This window comes from Notamacropus eugenii, chromosome 3 (genome assembly GCF_028372415.1).
Source record: "Notamacropus eugenii isolate mMacEug1 chromosome 3, mMacEug1.pri_v2, whole genome shotgun sequence".
Taxonomy (NCBI): domain Eukaryota; kingdom Metazoa; phylum Chordata; class Mammalia; order Diprotodontia; family Macropodidae; genus Notamacropus; species Notamacropus eugenii.
In genome coordinates, this window is record NC_092874.1 from 312164888 (window position 1) to 312183415 (window position 18528).

Genomic DNA, 18528 nt, shown 5'->3' on the forward strand with positions numbered 1-18528 from the left:
TGTGTATGTGTTTGTGTATCATGTTCTGATTTGTTATACGATTTCTTTCATTTATCTTAGTCTGACTACATAGCATGACTATAGTGAAAATATACTCAATAGGAAAGTATATGTAGAATCTATATAGAATTGTATGCAGTCGTGGGGAGGGAGGGGGGGAGTGGGGGGTAGGTGGGGGGGATAAAATCACAATTGTATGGCAGTGATTGTTAAACATTACAAAATAAAAAAATAAAAAAAAATTAAAGCTGTCTACAGTCATATGAAAAAAATGCTCTAAATTGATTAGAGAATGTGAATTAAAACAACTCTTAAGCACCACCTCACATTTCTCAGACGGGTTAATCTGATAAAAAAGGGAAATGATAAATGTTGGAGAACATGTGGGGAAATTGTAACACTAATGCATTGTTGCTAGAATTGCGAACTGATCCAACCATTCTGGAGAGCAATTTGGAACTATACCCAAAAGACTAATTGTGTATACTCTTTGATCCAGCAATACCACTACTAGGTCTGTTTCCCAAAGAGATCATAAAAAAGAAAAAAAGGGCCCACCTATACAAAAATATTTATAACAGCTCTTTTTGTTGTGGCAAAGAATTGGAAATTGAAGGGATGCCCATCCATTGGGGAATGGCTGAATAAGTTGTGGTATATGATTGTAATGAAATACTATTGTGCTATGAGAAATGATGAGTGGGTGGATTTCAGGAAAACCTAGAAAGACTGACGCTGAGTGAAGTGAGCCAAACTAGGAGAACACTGTACACAGTAACAGCAATGTTGTGTGATGACCAACTATGACAGACTTAACTCTTCTCAGCAATACAATGATTTAAGCCAATTCCAAAAGACTCGTATTGGAAAATGCAAAGCATATCCAGAGGAAGAACTAGGGAGTCTGAATGCAGACTGAAGCATACTGTTTTCTCTCTTTTTTCCTTCCTCATGGTTTTTCCCTTTTTTTCTGATTCTTCTTTCACGACATGGCTAATGTAGAAATACGTATACTATGATTGTATATGTACACCCAATATCAGATGGCATGCTGTCTTCAGAAGAGGGCCTAGGAGGCAAGGGGAGAAAATCTAGACCTCAAAATCTTATGAAAGTGAATGTTGGAAACTAAAAATAGATAAATAAATAATTAGAAAAAGGAAAAAAAGAAAAAGTACTTGATTCAACAAAAGAAAACAGCATTTTACAGCCTTCCATCCACATATCAAAAATATTCAAGATTTCTTGAAAATATATGTATATTTTTAAAAACCTGTTCAAAGGAAGCTAGGTGGTGAAGTGGATAAAGCACCAGCCCTGGAGTCATGAGGACCTGAGTTCAAATCCAGCCTTAGATGTTTACTAGCTGTGTATCCCTGGGCAAGTCACTTAACCCTGATTGCTCAAAAATAAACAAAATAAAAATAAAACCCTGTTTGACACTTCTATAATGACAAACATCGGGCAAGGAATAAACTAGGGAAATGTATGCTCACCAAAGGTGTTTTGACTGTCGTAGCACAGATCCATGAGTTCTTCCAGATGGTTCTCTTTGTGGGTGACATTGTGTTAACTGCATCAAACCCATGAACATTGGAGAGCCTCCTGGAAGACATCTGCATGCACTCAAAAGAGTTTGGGCAGACCAAATCTTGATGTTTCAATGTTGACTGTCCAGATCACAACACACATTTGGATGAAGACCTTATGAAGCTTGTCCATCAGTATGTATATCTAAGACAGACAATATAGATGGACAATGAGTTGGGTCTAGAGTTGTCACCTCTGGGAAGGAGAGGCCTTTGAGGAACTTCAATACTTTTTTACTGACCTAAAAGCTTCCCATGAAAGCAAACGCCCATCCTTTTTAGTATCAATGCTCAACTGGTGTTGCTAAATGACGCTAAGACATGGATTACAGCTGTCTCTGAAAAATTCAAAATGAATTTTACATAGATGACAACAAAGGGGTTCATAGTGAATGTGTACAGTCTATCACACATAACCAATGAGGAAAACTCCAAAAAAGAATGGGAATAAAAGAAATTGTATGATACAAAGAGGATATGGGCTCATCACAGGGTAAAAGAAAAGGGGATAAACAGGTGGGCAACCAGAGAAGCTTACCAGTGACACCATGTTGAAATGTCAGGAGAAAGTGAAAAAAGTCTCTGAGATGGTGGGTAGACCATCTGAGACAAACTTATGGGAGAAGGTGGACAAAAATAGTGCCAGATGGATAGGCCTGGATAAGCTGTTATCAACACCGTTTGAGGGGATTTGAAATAGATGAGATGACAGATCCATCTCAGTATCTGAGTAGTTGAAATCAATCTGCCACACTTAGTTCAGGAATCCCTAATTTTTATATCAGTATCTGTCCATATGACTCTCTCAGAAGGATTATTTTCTCACTCAGCTTCCTTAGGGCCACAAAGGAACATGGATTTCAGCTGAATGCCCAGCAAGACTTTTTGCTTCTAATGCCTTCTAATGTGAAACAATCAGGGAAAGCCTTGTATTCCAAAGTAAATGTTGTATCGTATGTATTTATACATATCTGTATATTTATAAACATATGTGTGCATGTCTACATATTAAATGCTTGCATATATACATGTATATATGTGTATATTATGGATATATAATTTTTTACCTTGCCAGATATCTTTGGGAGAGAGAGCATTCCCCACCCCTGCTATGCCCAGCTCCATGCAGGTCAAGTGATTATCACCTCATCTCTCTGTAGGTGACTTCTAGATCTATAAATTATTTTTTGCTTATCTGTTTTCTAAGCTCCAATTCTGTTATCACCAACTGCCTAATGGACATTTCAAACTGATTATTCTACAGGCACCACATCATACCCTAAAACAGAACTCATTATCTTTTCCCCACAGCCTAACATTTCTGAACGTTCTTATTTCCACTGAGGGCACTGCCATCTTTGGATAGGTTACATTTCTCCCCTCCTCTCCAACCTCACTGCCACAACCCTAATTCAGACCTTCAGCATTTCTCACCTGTCCTATTGCAGTAGCATCCTAATGAGACCCATAGCTTCCAGTCTCTCCTCTCTCCAATCCTCCACAAAATTCCCAAAATGCTTTTCCTAAAACAAAGATCTAACTATGCCACTTCCCAACTCAATAAATTCTCATGCCTTCTTACTATGACCCATAGGATCAAATGGAAACTCCTGTGTTGGACATTTAAAATGCTTCACTCCTTGGCTCCAACCTACCTTTCCAGACTTATTATGTATTACTACTTTCACACACACACACACACACACACACACACACACACACACACATACACACACACACAGAGCCCTAGTTTCCCTTAACCTTTCCATTTCAATTACTTTTCTACATCATTTCCTCAGAGATATTCTTACAGCACCAACTTTAATCATACCACATGAATGAAAGGATAAATAGCTTTAGTTAGCAACATAGATAGAGAAGACCATCAATCAAGTGGAACTTACTAAGAGCAGATGAACCACCTGACTGACCAGACTCTTACAGAAAAGGAAAGAAGTAAGAAGGGATCATTAATCCTAATGAAATCACTCTTGACCTTATTATCTCTCCTTATTCCTCCTCTCTTCCCCCACATTGAGCCTAATAAATGATTGGTAAGTGGATGAACTTGTAGCCTATAATCTATCTATTTACCTACACTTAATTGAAATAGTCATATTCTCCAGAGGGCTGTTTTTAAAGAATCATATGGAAATCTTTTAAAATTGATACAGTAATAAAATAATTCAGCTAAGCCTGTGAAGAAGATTATATGTAAGATAAATTAAGGTTTTTTTAAACATATACTGAGAAGTCAGAAAGGCTATGAAGCTCTGTCAGTAAGAATCACAGGTGTGAGAACTAATGTAGAATGTTTCAAGTCATTGACTTTTTCCTAATTCTACCTCCCACCTCATGGCTTTCATTGGCCACAGGACTTGAAGTTCGTTTGGGGATTTTTATTTGCTTCATCTACCAATGATAAAGTTCAACTCGCACTCATCACCCAAGCGTAAGACCTGTCAGCAAGAATTACAGATATAAGGTTGTTGTTTTGCCTTTCTTCTCTAAGAGGACCATGACATCAGGGAGGGGATGCTGTGACAAGCAGGTGAACTGGATTTAAGTGAGGCAGGGCTGCGCAAAGGGAGAACTAAGGTAGAACCTTTCAAGTCACTGACTCTTTCCTAATTCTGCCACCTACCTTCATTGTGGCCTTCATTGGCTCCCAGCCTTGAAATTCATTTTGTGATTCTTAATTTGCTTCATCTGCCAATGACAAAGGTTCAACTCCCACTCACCACCCAAGTGTATATATATGATGAGAAAGACAAGGCAGTTTCAGTGACTGTGTTCTCAGAGATTGTCATCAGGTAAGTGGGGAGAATGAGACATTCTGTGCTGAATGGTTTATTCTTTTAATTGAGTAGGGGTGTTCTACCCTATATAGGAATGCTACTCTCCTTTTAAGAAAATGTACAAAAGAAAATAAACCTTGGCTGCAAGAGTTGTATGCGACTATTCTAATACAGCTGCGTAGGGAACTGTTAACGTTACGTGAAATGGCATATTTGTTGTTCAGTGAAGGGTTTTTATTGTGCGTTCAAGCAAAGAGTAGAAGAGTGAAGTTGCAGTACAGAACGTAAGAAACGGGTGAAAAGTTGATTGGGGGTGGCTATTGATTGCATTTTAAAGCTTGAAGGTTGATGGCACTTCAGGGCTCCTCTGGTCCAATTCCCTTATTCTACAGATGAGAAAAATTGAGACCCAAAGAGTTGTTACTTACTAAAAGGTCTTAAAAAATTAACCCAGGGTGTGACCTGAAGTCTTCTGATATCTAAATCTATAGCTATTTCCCCCTCACTACACTATGATACCTTGGGACAGGTGGGTGTTATTTTTGTGTTCTGGTTGTTTAAAAAATAATTAGAATTAGTTGCAGAGTAGAATGGCATTGCAATAAGCCTCATTTTCCCTCTCTGTAAAATGAGAGGGTTGAATTAAATGACCTCTAAGTTCACTGTGACTTTTAAATATGCAATCGTGCTATTTAAATACTTCCTCTTTTCCTAGAGCCCCTTAAAGTACTGTGTATACAGTAGACACTTAACAAATGTTTGTTGAAGTAATTCTAACAAGTTAACTGGTTGTGACAGGTCACCTTGGTATAAATAATAACTGAATGCTTCTGATAAATGAGTCTTCTTTCTTTGAAGGAAAAGGTCTCGTAACTTTGTCTCCTTCTGTATGAATAGCTTACACAGAAAACAATATGCTCTTTTATAGCAAGCTGATTTCCAGCTCAATATGTCACTACTTCCTTATCATTTACAATCAGTTAACTTTCTATTAGGCTTAATTTGAGGTTTGGGTTTGGGTGGAAGCATGCTTTATAGAAGATGACTTAGAAGGCCCCCAAAACTGAGAAGCCCCAAAGACCTAAAACTTGAGGGGGAGAATCTCAAGCACCTTTCGTAATCCCAAGTCACTGAAAAAGGAACAGTCACAGGTCAAAGGAGTGCTTGGAATTAAATTCTGCACATCTTGGTGCAGGTAGTGACACAGACTAGCTAGTTCTGTCAATCAGAATGACATACTACCTAAGGCCTAGAGACTGTTCTACTAACCCACGTACTTGGATGCCCAATTAGATGTGGTGGAGGAAGGGGATGATAATGGTGATAATGACAAGTATACAAATCTTCAGGGTTTGCAAATTATTTACACATATCATGATGCTTGATCCTTACAACAACCCTATGAGCTTGGTACTATTATCCCTTTTGGAAGGAATACACATGGGGAAATCGAGGCTGAAAGGTACCAATTTCTTAACTTCTTTCCTAGGAGAAAGTCAATTTCTCAACTTGGTTTAAGTATAAAATTCAAGGATTTTAGACTCTGTAAGAAATCATCTCAGCTGATAAAATTCTGATCTGACTTCCAGAGGGAATGCCTTTGAACTGAATTTGACTGCTTACAAGACTGGGGAGTTGAGTGAAAATGAGCAGTTCTAAGTTGGCCATTCACTTCTCATGTTTCAGAGAAGTAAAGTAAGATCTGATTTGTAAGTGGTCTGTGGTAATACTAATTCCTTTGGAAGTGAATTTAACTTCTAAATGCCAGTGGTGCCTAAGTGAGGAGAAAATGTAGGGCTACATAATTTCTAGTATTGTAGTACGTACAGGCCCTTCCTCTTTCTACCTTGCCATTTCACTAATGACTAGACTTAATATAGGACTAACCTCCTTACAGTCTCTGTAATTGTTCTCCTAGCCCTTTATTGATCTACACCATCCTTACACAAGCTTTGAACTGCTGCCCTCCTTCCATACAGGACTCCTGAAAATAAGCTGTTATTTCTCAGAACCATTTGCATTTTCAGAGGCAAGGAGATAGCACTAACATTATTTTTTTTGCATTGTTATTTCAGGCAAGGTGGAAGCATTCTTGGACTTGGAGTAGGGAAAGCTTTCCTTGTTCCCTTCCAGATCCATATGAACTTTCCCTCTTTTCTTGCTCTGATCTCCAAATAGACACCCTCAGAGCCCAAGTTGCAATATGGTGGCACCTAATGCTGATATGAACATGTACAAATGCAAGATAAAAGGGCTAGGGAAATACTGAGGAGAAACAGGCAGAGGAGGTAAAAGTTATCCTTGAAACAAGGCCCAGAGGATATGGGGACATCAACTGGTATTGTATCCTTCTTAGATGTTGGCAGGTTTCTTCCCCACCTCCCCCTTTTTGGTCAACACCCAAAAGTTTGGCTCACTTGTTCACACTTTTGATACTTGAATAATTTGCTTGCTTTTCACACAGGTTAATTTCACTTGGTCCTCAGTGATCTTATGTGCTAGGTAATAAAACTATTTATTCCCCCATCTTACAGATAAAGAAACAATTTTGTTTCTCAGTCATTTTTTCCATTATATCTGACTTTTTGTGAGCCCATTTAGGGTTTTCTAGGCAAGATAATGGAGTGGTTTGCCATTTCCTTGTCCAGCCCATTTTACGGATAAGGAAACTGAGGCCAACAGAGTTAGGTGACTTGCCCATGGTCACACAGCTAGTGAGTATCTGAGGCTAGGTTTGAATCTTCCTGACTCCAGGCCTGATTTTATCCACTGCACCACTTAGGCACAAACTACATTGTTGTTGAAAGTACCAGCCCAACATTACAACTGTGCCAGAACACACTCATGCCCAGATGTTCTAACTGCTAATCAGGGGCTCTTGCCATTAAACTGCATGGCCACACGTGTTCTGCTAAGAAGGAATTCCTCAGAGTAATTCCATCCAATGTAACATAATGTCTCTTTGAGATTCATGTAATTGGTCATAATTTCTCTTTAGATTGGAATGAGAAGAAAAAGTTGCTGGGTATAGCTTTAGCCGTATCACTGCTAATGGCATAAAGGAGGCCTGCATGGACTACACACCTACTCTTGACAAAGACTCTCTGTCTTACAGAAACATGAAGAAATCCATCACACATGGAGAACATTATCTCTGTACTCATTGAAGCAAAAGAACTTGTGACTAGGCTCAATGCAAAAATTAAGTGAATATTGCTTTAGTTAGAAGTGACCCTGATGAACTAAGTAGAGCCTCTTGAAAGAGGAGATAGTCTGGGTTGGTGGCATGTTTTAAACTACCCAAGTAAAATGTCTGTTTAGTGGGTTAAAACTTGAATTTGGATTTGACAAAGGTTGCTTACTAATTCAAGCACAACTCCAGGAATACCACAGTAGATAACTCCAGAATCTCAGAGCTTTGACCCAGAATTAGGTGAGAGCTCCTATCAGTTGGGCCAAAATAGCTGTTTTGGTTGTTAGAAACCAAAGTCTTTTCTCCCCACCCCCAAGTCAATATACCCTAGGAGCCCTATTGTCTGGGAATATGAGAGAAACAATCTCTAAGTACTAGACCTGGATAATATAAATGTTATAATAAGACAAAATATCAGATGTCCTTTTGTTGGCAATATGGATGGAGTGTTCTTCCCAACCAGTTGACTATGATCTACAAAGTTCTAATCTTAAAATGAACAGTTCACTTGGGGCTTTAAGACTTTTTTTGTTATGTTTGTAGTTAGTCTAAATCTGGATGGATGATAGATCATAGTATTTGGATCTGGAATGGACTGGAGAGATCCCCTCATCTAGCCCCTCCATTTTATAAATGAATTACCCCAGTCCAGAGAAAGGAAAGGAACTTGTCCAAGGTCACAGGCAGTAAGCAGTAGAGCATGATTTGTGTCCAATCCCTCTGACTCCAAATTCACCACCCTTTCTATTACAGCATGCTACCCTAGAATGCATATTTGTATTCTATACATATTGGTACCAATTTGTAGAATTGATACAAATCAGTAGAAAGTAAAGAACAGATGCCTTAAATAGCATTCAGTTGAGATCCTGAACATGGAATTATTGTTGTAAATCACCTAAACAATCAAATTTATTAAACATCTAAATGGTAAAGATTTTAGAGTAATGAATCTCTGAACTCAATGTAGTAATTTCTTGTGAAATAGGAATTTCCCTTAACTTGATCATTTTTTAAAGGTAGAAGAAAAAATTAGGTGGTAGTTTGTTTGCTCTTGGCCCAAAGACTTGTCACTACTGGTACTAGTTTACCTAATTGGAGTCTATGCCCATTGACATCTTCCAGTTTTTTAACTAATAATGCTTTTATTTTCAGTTTCAAGTGAGCTTATCAACCAAGAGAGAAAGAGCAGACCACAAGTACCACAGGAGGTAATTTTTGCTAACAGTGTGTGCTAATTCAGATTCCACTAAGAAAAACAATCCAGTCCTGGCCTAATGTCTCCATTGTCTTAGTTTATAGCATCCTATTAGAACCTGGCACTGAGTTCATTTTCAGAAAGAAATAATTAGTCTCAGTGTGTTGAACACAGTCCATGGTGGCCTCTTACAGGCTTTTCACTATGTATTGCCATTCTAAACTTTTTAAACCATTTCCTTTCAAATTTGAGGCTGAATTCAAGAGCTTGTAATGGTACATAACCATGGCAGACTGAAGAAGGGCTCTGTACAAATTTCTTTTTTTAAAATGAGTATCTGAAGGGGAACTAACTTGAATATATTAGTGATATCTATACTGATCAAGGATGGAAAACTGAAGAGGACCGATAAGATAACAGATAAAAAGAATAAACCTGAAGCAGGTATAAAATCTAGGGAGTGAGCCACGAGCACGTGAAACTTTGGACTAGTTGAAAGGAAAAACTTATCAGGAAAGTTAATCTGCGTAATATAAGTAAAACAGCAAGTTTTCTTCATCTACCACTGAGGGAAGTGCACAGCCTCTCCTCAGTACTAACATATCACAACATTGAAATCAGTTTCGGGGAGGGAATGGAATTAGCATTTATTAAGTACCTAATATGTACCAGGTGCCTTTAAAAAAAATACCTCGTTTGATCTTCACAAAAAACCTGAGGTAAGTCCTATTTTTTTCATCTCATCATTCATGAGAAAACTGAGGCAGATGCATTGTAACTTGCCCAGAATCACACAGCTAGTAAATATCTGACGTCAGATTTGAACTCCAGTCTTCTGACTTCAGGTCCAGAGTCCCCCCAGGTCCATCCATAAGAAAGGTAATAAAGTACAACCAAAGGCAAAATCAAGATCATATGAAGCACCAGCTAGTTACTTTCCCCTCAGTATGAGCAGGCTTCTTCAGAAGGACTGTGGTGCTTTGTACCTGCCCTTTTATCAGTCACTTGCTTCATACAGCAGGATATAGACAAACCTCATTTCTACAAGAAGTTGTCACAGCAAACTTTGTGACCCTTGAGCCTCCCTTACGTGGAGCCAACTCTCTTCCTTCCACCCCAAACCTATTCCCCTTTTTTTCCCCTCTAAATACCTCGTACCATCACCACCACACTCATGTTTTCATCATTATAGATTTCCTTTGGTTCCTGTCATTTATGGCTAGCATCTGACATCTACTTCCATACATAGACATCTAACCTGAACTTCTGTTTCTCTGTCTATAATTTTTAGATTCTTATCCAGTTTCCCTGTCTCTCTTTTCTCAGAACTATATATTCCTTTATTCTCTTTCCCTTCCAACACTTCTTGCCACAGAACCTTGATCCTTCACGTTAAACTTCAAAACATAAACAATGCTCATATGAACGCAAATTCTAAGTGGTAACAGATAAGGGTGGGCTCAAATTGCTGGAAGAAACTTGAAATTGCTAAATATTTATAAGGATAAACTGTTTCTTTTCTTGTCTACCTTGTCTAATTGAAGCTCAATAAAATGTTAACATAAGAGCCTACCATACGGAAAGACCACTGCTAGAGGTATAAAGATGAGAACATTTCCTGACCTTTATTCAGGTAGATCTTGTCAGTACTTTTCAATTCCTGTGAATTATTGGAAGGCCTTCCTAACCTTTAAAATAGGTTCGATTTCCCCAAGTAGCAATGGTCACAAGCATCAGGAAAATTGAGATAACATAGTAGGTTCCAAAAAATCTAGTTTGGTTGAAACATAGTATGTACTAGTACAACTCTGAGGATATGAAAAAACTAAAAAGCAGGATGTTAAGAGCTTAAGGCATATTAATTTTTGTTTTTCTTTCTAGAAACCACCTTCATCTAAAGAGATCACACTTGACAAAGCTCAATCATCAAAAGAAACTGATTTATTAATGAATGCCAATAGTGGTGACTTGAACAAGGAGGATGCCTTAAATATCAGCAGTGTTACCACAAAATCTGTTTCTGATGAGAAAATCTTCTCTGAAATGCAAGAGAAGAAACGAACACTAGAAGAATTAAAAGCAACAGTGGATACATACTTGTCACTATCACCAGATATGGGTCAGTGACTATCAAGCTACATACAATTCCTCTGGTCTTCCGTTTGAGTATAAAATGGTTTGACTGATTCCTGATTAAACTGTTTCATGATGTACCCTAAGATTTAGTGACTTAACTTTCTTTAAATATAAGGTTAGACTAATCACTTGCATATAAGTTTCTGTAAGAGTACAATGGTCTTATAGCTGTTACATATTTAGTCCTGAATAAGAATCTGATGCCTTAATTTAAGGAAAACTGGATGCCCTTATGAATTTCTTCATGGAAAATAGTTTAGCTTTCCTCCTAACAAGCAAAGAGAATATCCTATGAATTGTCAAGGTCTCTTAGATTGCCTCTTAACTCCTTTTAATTCTAATGCCTGATCTGTTAATTATGTCACATTCACCTTGCACGTAGCATGCTTTGAATGGATTTGTTTGATTGTGGGTCTCCCCCATTGGACTGAGAGGAGAGAATATCTCTTATTGCGTCTTATGCCCCTAGCCTTTGGTACAGTGCCTAGCACATAAGTGCTTAGTAAATGTTTATTAAGTATGTCATTCTAGCAGAATTATTAATGTTCTAAAAATTCAAAATAGATAATATTCAAGAATTTTCAGAAGACAGATATCGTTTTAGAGAGGAGTCTTCAAGAGGCAAAGGCTACTTCATGTCACTAGGTTCTCTGCCGAGCAACCTGCAGCCTCAGGCATATAAGCATGCACTGGAAAATATCAGAGGTGCCAAGAACAACATCAGAAAACTCTCATACCAGCTCTCTGAAGCAATTGAATTGGTAGGATTTTCTATTCTCTAAGCTACTTCAAAAACCAACCAGTTCCCAACAACATTTTTATAGAATCTGAGTTGGAAGGGACCTCAGAGGCCATCTAGCATAAAAAGTCATATAGAGCCTTCTAGTTCCTCTCCATACAGTAATAATTTGACAAGTAGTAACCTAACTTCTGACTTAATAGAAAAAAATCATTTATTTCCCAAAGCACCCCATTATCAGGGCACTTCAAATATAGCTAGGTTGTTCCCACTCTCTTCCTACACAATTGTCCTAAATATGACCTAAACTGGTCTTTGGCTATAACTTCTACGTCCTCATTGTTCATCTGATATGGTCTTAATGCCTCTCAACATCATAAATATTCTTTTAATGTCTACTATATCAACAGTGTTATGAAAATATAATGCCCAGAACTGAACACACTAGAAACATGTAGCTCTGGTCAGAGCTTATACCCTATGTTGGGGAAATTGCCTCTCAATGCTGGCCAAGACCGTATAAGCTTTGATGGATATTGACCTGATTCATTAAGCCCCACTGCTAGGTTTTTACCTTGCTAGAAGTAGCAAAGTAGACCAGGAGGAGTAGGAGTGGTTCTATGTGTGGGTGATGGGGGGATGTTGAAGTGGTAGAAGTCAACTTGCTTCTAGATTCCACTTAGCCATGCAGCCTTTCCATTATGGCAGTTATCTTTTGATGGCATATGTAAGAGGACTGCTTCCAACTAAAGGGAAGGAATTATCAGTTTCCACTCCTTGATAAATCCAGCATCCTTCAATTCTGAAGAACACCATTAGAAGGCAGACCTATGTCTAAGCTTTCCAAATGCTTTCTTCCACCAGACTTATCAAAGCAAGCAAGGTTCTGAGGATAGGCAGAATTTCCATAAGGCCCTACTTGAGATGTGGATCAAATGCAGTAAGAACCAGTGTGAAAACATGGATGGTGATACACAGGTATCAGACTTACAGGCAGATGGAATAGTACTGTCAAATTGATATCTGGGGATCAGATGGGTAACCTCATCAACATTTCTTTAATTTTGCTCTTATGTGTTACAAATGCCCAATTGCCTCAAGCTTCAAGGAGTATTCAGCTAGGAAGACTTCAGTATATAAATGTTGGAGAATGGTGAGAACTTATCATTAGGGGATCAGGAAAGGTCTACCATAGGAGAATCATAGAAGAACTAAACCTTGAAGTCAACCAGGGACTCCTGACATAGAGATGAAAGTATTTTCTAGGCAAGTAAGTGGTCTCTCTTGTTTGAAGGGAGGAATCTCAAGTTTGGGGGAACAGCAAGTAAATAACTTGACTGGAATGGAATGTATAAAAGGAGAGAGGGAAAGTTCAACCTAGAAAGGTAAATAGAAAATAGATTGCAAAAAATTCCAGTAGCAACAGAAAACTGTGGAAAGTTCCCAAGTAAGGATATGATAGACCTCTGTTTTAGGAAGATTATTTTGGTTGCCTTGTGGAAACTAATCTAGATGAGAGACTGTCATGATAGTCTAGGTGAGGCAACAAGGGTCTGAACCAGGGTGGGAGCCATGTGAGTAGAAAGAAAGGAACAGTGGAAGATGTGGAATCAATAAGACACTACAACAGAATGTGGGGTGGGTCTGGGGGGGGAGAATAAGTAAGCTGGAATAATGACAAGGCTGAAAACTGAGGGTAACTAGAAGAATGGTGTTGCCCAATATGGAAGACCTGAAGCCAATGTGTGTATGTATATATTTTTTTAATGGAGACAATGAGAATAGCTTAAGATGAATTGGTAGTCAATATGGTATGGTATGTCCCTAACATAACACAGCAACATTAAGTTATCTTTAGCAAGTCTTGGATTATAGTGCCTCTTAAAGTGATACTATACAAAACTCGAGAGCCTAAGGCACCTATATAGACCATAGGTCTGATTTACTATACTAACTAGGGTTAATTGTGTCCAACAAATCAAAGATGATTAAAAAGAAAATAGCACCGTGCTTTTAGAGTTCAAAGTAAACTCATAATCCTGAGACCTCAACGCTGCTAATAGTAATTTAGGTACCAATTATTTATGCATTAACTACCATAGCTGATTTTGAAACTTTCTGGATCCCTCAGAAGCTCTAGTGAACCTTCTACCTGAAATATCAATAGACAAATAGAATATCTTTGTGTAGGCGTACCTATGACTCAAGGAAAGCTACTCATGACTTCTGTAGCCTTCATAGGTACTAAATGTATGTGAAAATAAAATGACAAATATAACAAAGGAAGTTAAGATTAATTGGGAAAGATTTCATGGAGAATGGGAGCTTCTGCTAGATCTGAAAGGGTAAATTGAGAAGGAGGAAAGAAAAGATAACCCTTAGCATAATGCTTTGAAAGGTACTGAGATCTTTCAGCATCATTCAGGCAGCTGAATTAAGACACTTCCAATCTGGTGGGAGTTATTTTGTAATTTGGAGGGGTTGGGGGTGGTTGTCAGAAAGCTGGCTTTTAAAATGTGCCTCTGGAGGAAGATTATCGTGCCCTTTTGCTTTTGGGGAATGAGAAGGGAAAACTAGAGAGAATGTCAATTTGGGAATAAGGGAAAAGTATTCTAGGGATAAGATTATCAAGGCTCTTAGGAAATTCGTCAGGTTTTTTTTTCCTTTATTTTTTTTTATCCTGTTCTGTGGCATAAGAAACTATCTAAGTGGCCACTTAATATGCAGAAAAAAATGACTGAGATACACCTTAGTCTGGTGTAGCTTGGTGACAAGGGTCATGAATCTGGACTCTAGAAGGCCCCCAGGGTAGTAGAATGAAACAGAGACCAGGGTAAGAGACTGAGGCAAGCAATTTTATTTGGGGGAGGGGGATGATCAGCTGGAGGTCCAAGCAATAAGTAACTAGACAGGATGGAGTGAATTTCACAAGACAGATGACTTGCTGAGTTGCAGTAGTTGCAGCAGAAAGAGCAAACAAGTAGTATCCCAGTTCTTGCTGACTCTGTATTGGGTGTTGGAGAGGAGGAACAGTCAATCTTGGAGAAGCCATCAAGCCATGCAGGAGAAAGCTAGATTTCATAAATACCAGAGCTTGTTGAAGGCATATAAGGAAAAGACCTAGAATCAAAAGATCATAGACACAGAGCTGAAAGGAGTCCTAGAGGTATCTAGCAAAGGAAGAAACAAGGGCCTTAGGAAGTTCTAACTTTCCAAACTCCAAGTGGAGGCAGGATTCAAACTTGGGTCTTGTGACTCCAAGTCATGTGATCTTCCTCCAAAACTCCAAAAGACCCTAGGAGGAAGAGAGAAAGCTTAAGACTGAGTTTATTACAGATTATGAAGAGGTATCCCAGATGGAAGTCCTCTTGGCTTGGTGTGATCCTGCACAAGCACAGGTTCCCCAGGCCAGGTGGTTCCTATGAGAAGCAGGAAGAAAAAGCCTCAAGAGAAGGACCTGACCTCTGCAGGACCCTCATACACAGCCCAAAGCAAATGAGGAAGGCAGTAAATACCTAGCTGGGACTAGGAGGGGGAAGAAGCAGAATGTTACCAGCTGGGGCCCAGCACTCATCACAATTCTAGCTAAAGACCAGAACAGTACAGTAAGATGCCTCAGGCAGCTAGACAGTGCATTGGATAGAGCACTGATCCTGAGTGAGGAAGGTCCAAGTTCAAATTCACCTTCAGACATTTACTAGCTGTGTGACCCTGGTCAAGACCTTGCGTCTCCATCCTCCCTCCAGAAAATGACCTGGCCTTGCTGGAAAGGGGAAAATGTAATAAGAAAATTGGTTGGGGTTGCAAGATATTGAAATAATCTAGTTGACAAGGAACTGAAGCAGGATAATAGCAGCAAGAAGAAAGAGATCCTTTCAATTAAATGGATCATGGCAACAGATTTTTCTTTTTCCTGTAATTTTTCCCCAAAATCCAAAGATGACTTTTGAACCTGAGTGACTAGAAAAATGGCATTAGGAATAGGAATTAATAGGAAAGGTAGTCTAAGGAAACTTTTGTAATTGGCAAAAACATTAGTATTCATCTAATGTATTTTGCAGATGACATTGTGGCTTAGTCCTGTGGGGAGTAAATAAGAGTAGGGATTTAAATGGAGTCTTCCAACTCCCAATCTAGGATTAAAAAAAAAAAAATCAGCTACTTCCAATTGCCTACTGGATATCTGGCCTTTTCAAGGTCTCCCATTGCATCCTGGGCCATCTCCAGTCATCGTGATGAATGGTCACTGGATCCAGATGGCTCAGGAAGAGAAAGTAAGGTTGGTGAACTTGCACAGCCTTCCCTCACTCAAAACAAAGTCAAATGTAAGTCATGTCATTTCTCTGACGTCATGATCTTCTTCGAAAACAAAGGACGAACACAGACAGGCTGGATATCTATGTACGTATGTGTATGTACATGTGTGTGGCTTCTAAATCTATACCAAAGTAATTAAAGAGGTGGTGATAGCTAAAGATATTAGACTTTTTTTTCTCAAATCTAGAATTTGTGCTAGAATGGGCAGTAACTGCATACTTAGCTCTTTCTTTCCTCTTTTTTTTTTTCTTGTAGCTCCTGGAAATCCGGACTCTGAGCATGTCCTGTAGCATTGCCATGAAATTACAGTTGGCCTTCAGGGATCTCATGCTTAAAGTCCAAGGTCTCCCAAGCAGCCTTCAGGACAAGCTCCAACAGACTTGTTATGATATCCAGGAACTTCATACCACCTTTTCCCTAAGTAATGGGTTTGCAGATCTAGACAAGCATCATCTGAGTCAGAGACAGTTGAAGCTGACCCAAGCCCAGGGAAATACAGAAGAATTGTTTTATTTCTTAGCAGGTAGTATTCCTTCTGCTTCAATTGTAAGACAACTTTTTCCCCTTCAATAAAAAAAGAATTCTGAAATTGTATTATGGAATCAGGCTGATTATTTCAGATTCCTGGCAAGCAGTCTTGTGCTAGTTCATAGTTAATAACTGCACTCTGTATGTATTCACATAATACAAATAAAGTAGCATTTAAAATTATTTATTTTTTTTTAGCCTTTGCCTATTTTGCATTTAAACAATACACAATCATGTATTTGGGGCAATTAGGGATAGAGTGTAGGGCCAGGAGACAGGAAGATGCACATTCAAATACGATCTCAGTTCTTCAATAGCTGTGACTCTGGGCAGGTCATTTAACCCCTATTTGCCTCAGTTACCTCATCTATGAAATAAAGATAACAGTACTTACCTTCCAGGTTTGGAGAGAGGATCAAATGAGAATAATTATGAAGTGCTAAGCATAGTGTCTGAAACAGTGATTTTTTTCCCCCTACTCTTTTTTTTTGGGGGGGGGGGTCTATTCAAGGCCATGAAATTTTTGAGTTCTCTACTACCACTCCCCCTCCCTTGATAGGGGAGGACCAACAGGATGGAGAAAATAGCCAATCTGATAGTTGTGGTGTGGTACCTCAGAGTTGTTTTGATTTGCATTTTCTCTAATCAGTAGTGATTTAAAGCATTTTTATATGACCTTTAGATAGCTTTAATTTCTTCCTCTGTAAACTTCCTGTTCACATTCTTTGACCATTTATCATTTGGGGAATGGCTTATATTGTTGTAAATTTGAGTCAGTTCTCTATATGATTTAGAAATGAGGCCTTTATCACAGATACTAGTCATAAAAATTCTTTCCCAGTTTTCTGTTTCCCTCCTAATGTTGGTTGCATTGGCTTTGTTTGTGCAAAAACTTTTTAATGGAATGTAATCAAAACTATCCATTTTGCACTTCATAATGTTCTCCATCTCTTGTTTGGTCATAAATTCCTCCAGTCTCCATAAATCTGACAAAAAGACTATTCCTTGCTCCCCTGATTTGTTTATAATATCAGACTTTATGCCTAGATTGTATTATACCTAGATTATACCATTTCAACTTTATTCTGGTATGGTGTCAGGTATTGGTCTATGCCCAGTTTCTGCCATACTATTTTCCAATTTTCTCAAACAGCGAGTTCTTATGTCAGAAGCTGGGGTCCTTGTGTTTGTAAAGCAGTAGATGGCTGTAATCATTGACTACTGTGGCTTGTATCCCTAACCTATTTCGTTGATCAACCCCTCTATTTCTTAGCCAGTATCAAGTAGTTTTAATGATTGCAGCTTTATAATACAATTTAAGATCTAATATGGTTTAGGTCACCTTCCCTAGTATTTTTTTTTCATTAGTTCCCTTGATATTCTGAACCTTTTGTTCTTCCCAGTGAATTTTGATATTTTTTTCTAGCTCTATCAAATAATTTTGGTAATTTGATTGGTATGGCACTGAAAAGTAAACTTGGGTAGAATTATCATTTTTATTATATTAATTCAGCCTACCCATGAGCACCTGATATTTTTCCAATTATTTAGATTTGACTTTATCTGTGTGAAAAGTGTTTTGTAATTGTGTTCAGATTGTCCCTGGGTCTGTTTTGGCAGATAGACTTCCAAATATTTTATAGTGTCTACTGTAACTTTAAATGGGATTTCTCTTTCTATCTCTTGCTGTTGGGTTTTGTTAGCAATATATAGAAAAGCAGGTGGTTTATGTGGATTTATTTTATATCTTGCAACTTTGCTTAAGTTTATTATTTCAAGTAGTTTTTTTACTTGATCTTCTAGGATTCTCTAAGTATATTATCACATCATGTACAAGGAGGGATAACTTAGTTTCTTCTTTACTTATTCTAATTCCTTTTATTTCTTTTTCTTCTCTTATTGCTAAAGCTAACATTTCTAGTACCATATTGAAAAACAGTGGTGATAATGGACACCTTACTTCACCCCCAATCTTATTGAAAATGCATCTAGCTTATCCCCCATTACATATAATTCTTGCTGATGGTTTT

The 18528-nt window shown here is 38.2% G+C and overlaps 1 protein-coding gene across 1 annotated transcript; it reads left to right on the forward strand.

The window, feature by feature from the left end:
• The first annotated feature begins 7525 nt into the window (after nucleotides 1–7525).
• On the forward strand, nucleotides 7526–16562 carry LOC140532121 (perilipin-3-like). The gene is made up of 6 exons (XM_072650662.1): nucleotides 7526–7587; nucleotides 8734–8791; nucleotides 10660–10897; nucleotides 11479–11675; nucleotides 12518–12631; nucleotides 16226–16562. Exons 1-6 carry the CDS (start codon nucleotides 7526–7528, stop codon nucleotides 16541–16543), a joined length of 987 nt encoding a protein of 328 aa, XP_072506763.1. The 3' UTR covers nucleotides 16544–16562.
• Nucleotides 16563–18528: the final 1966 nt, after the last annotated feature.

Excerpts from the sequence above, each read along its gene's own strand:
- LOC140532121 (XM_072650662.1), top strand. The coding sequence starts at position 7,526 with ATGGAGAACATTATCTCTGTACTCATTGAAGCAAAAGAACTTGTGACT. Across the intron at positions 11,676-12,517 it reads TCTCTGAAGCAATTGAATTG|ACTTATCAAAGCAAGCAAGG; the intron begins GTAGGATTTTCT and ends TTCTTCCACCAG. Across the intron at positions 12,632-16,225 it reads ACATGGATGGTGATACACAG|CTCCTGGAAATCCGGACTCT; the intron begins GTATCAGACTTA and ends TTTTTCTTGTAG.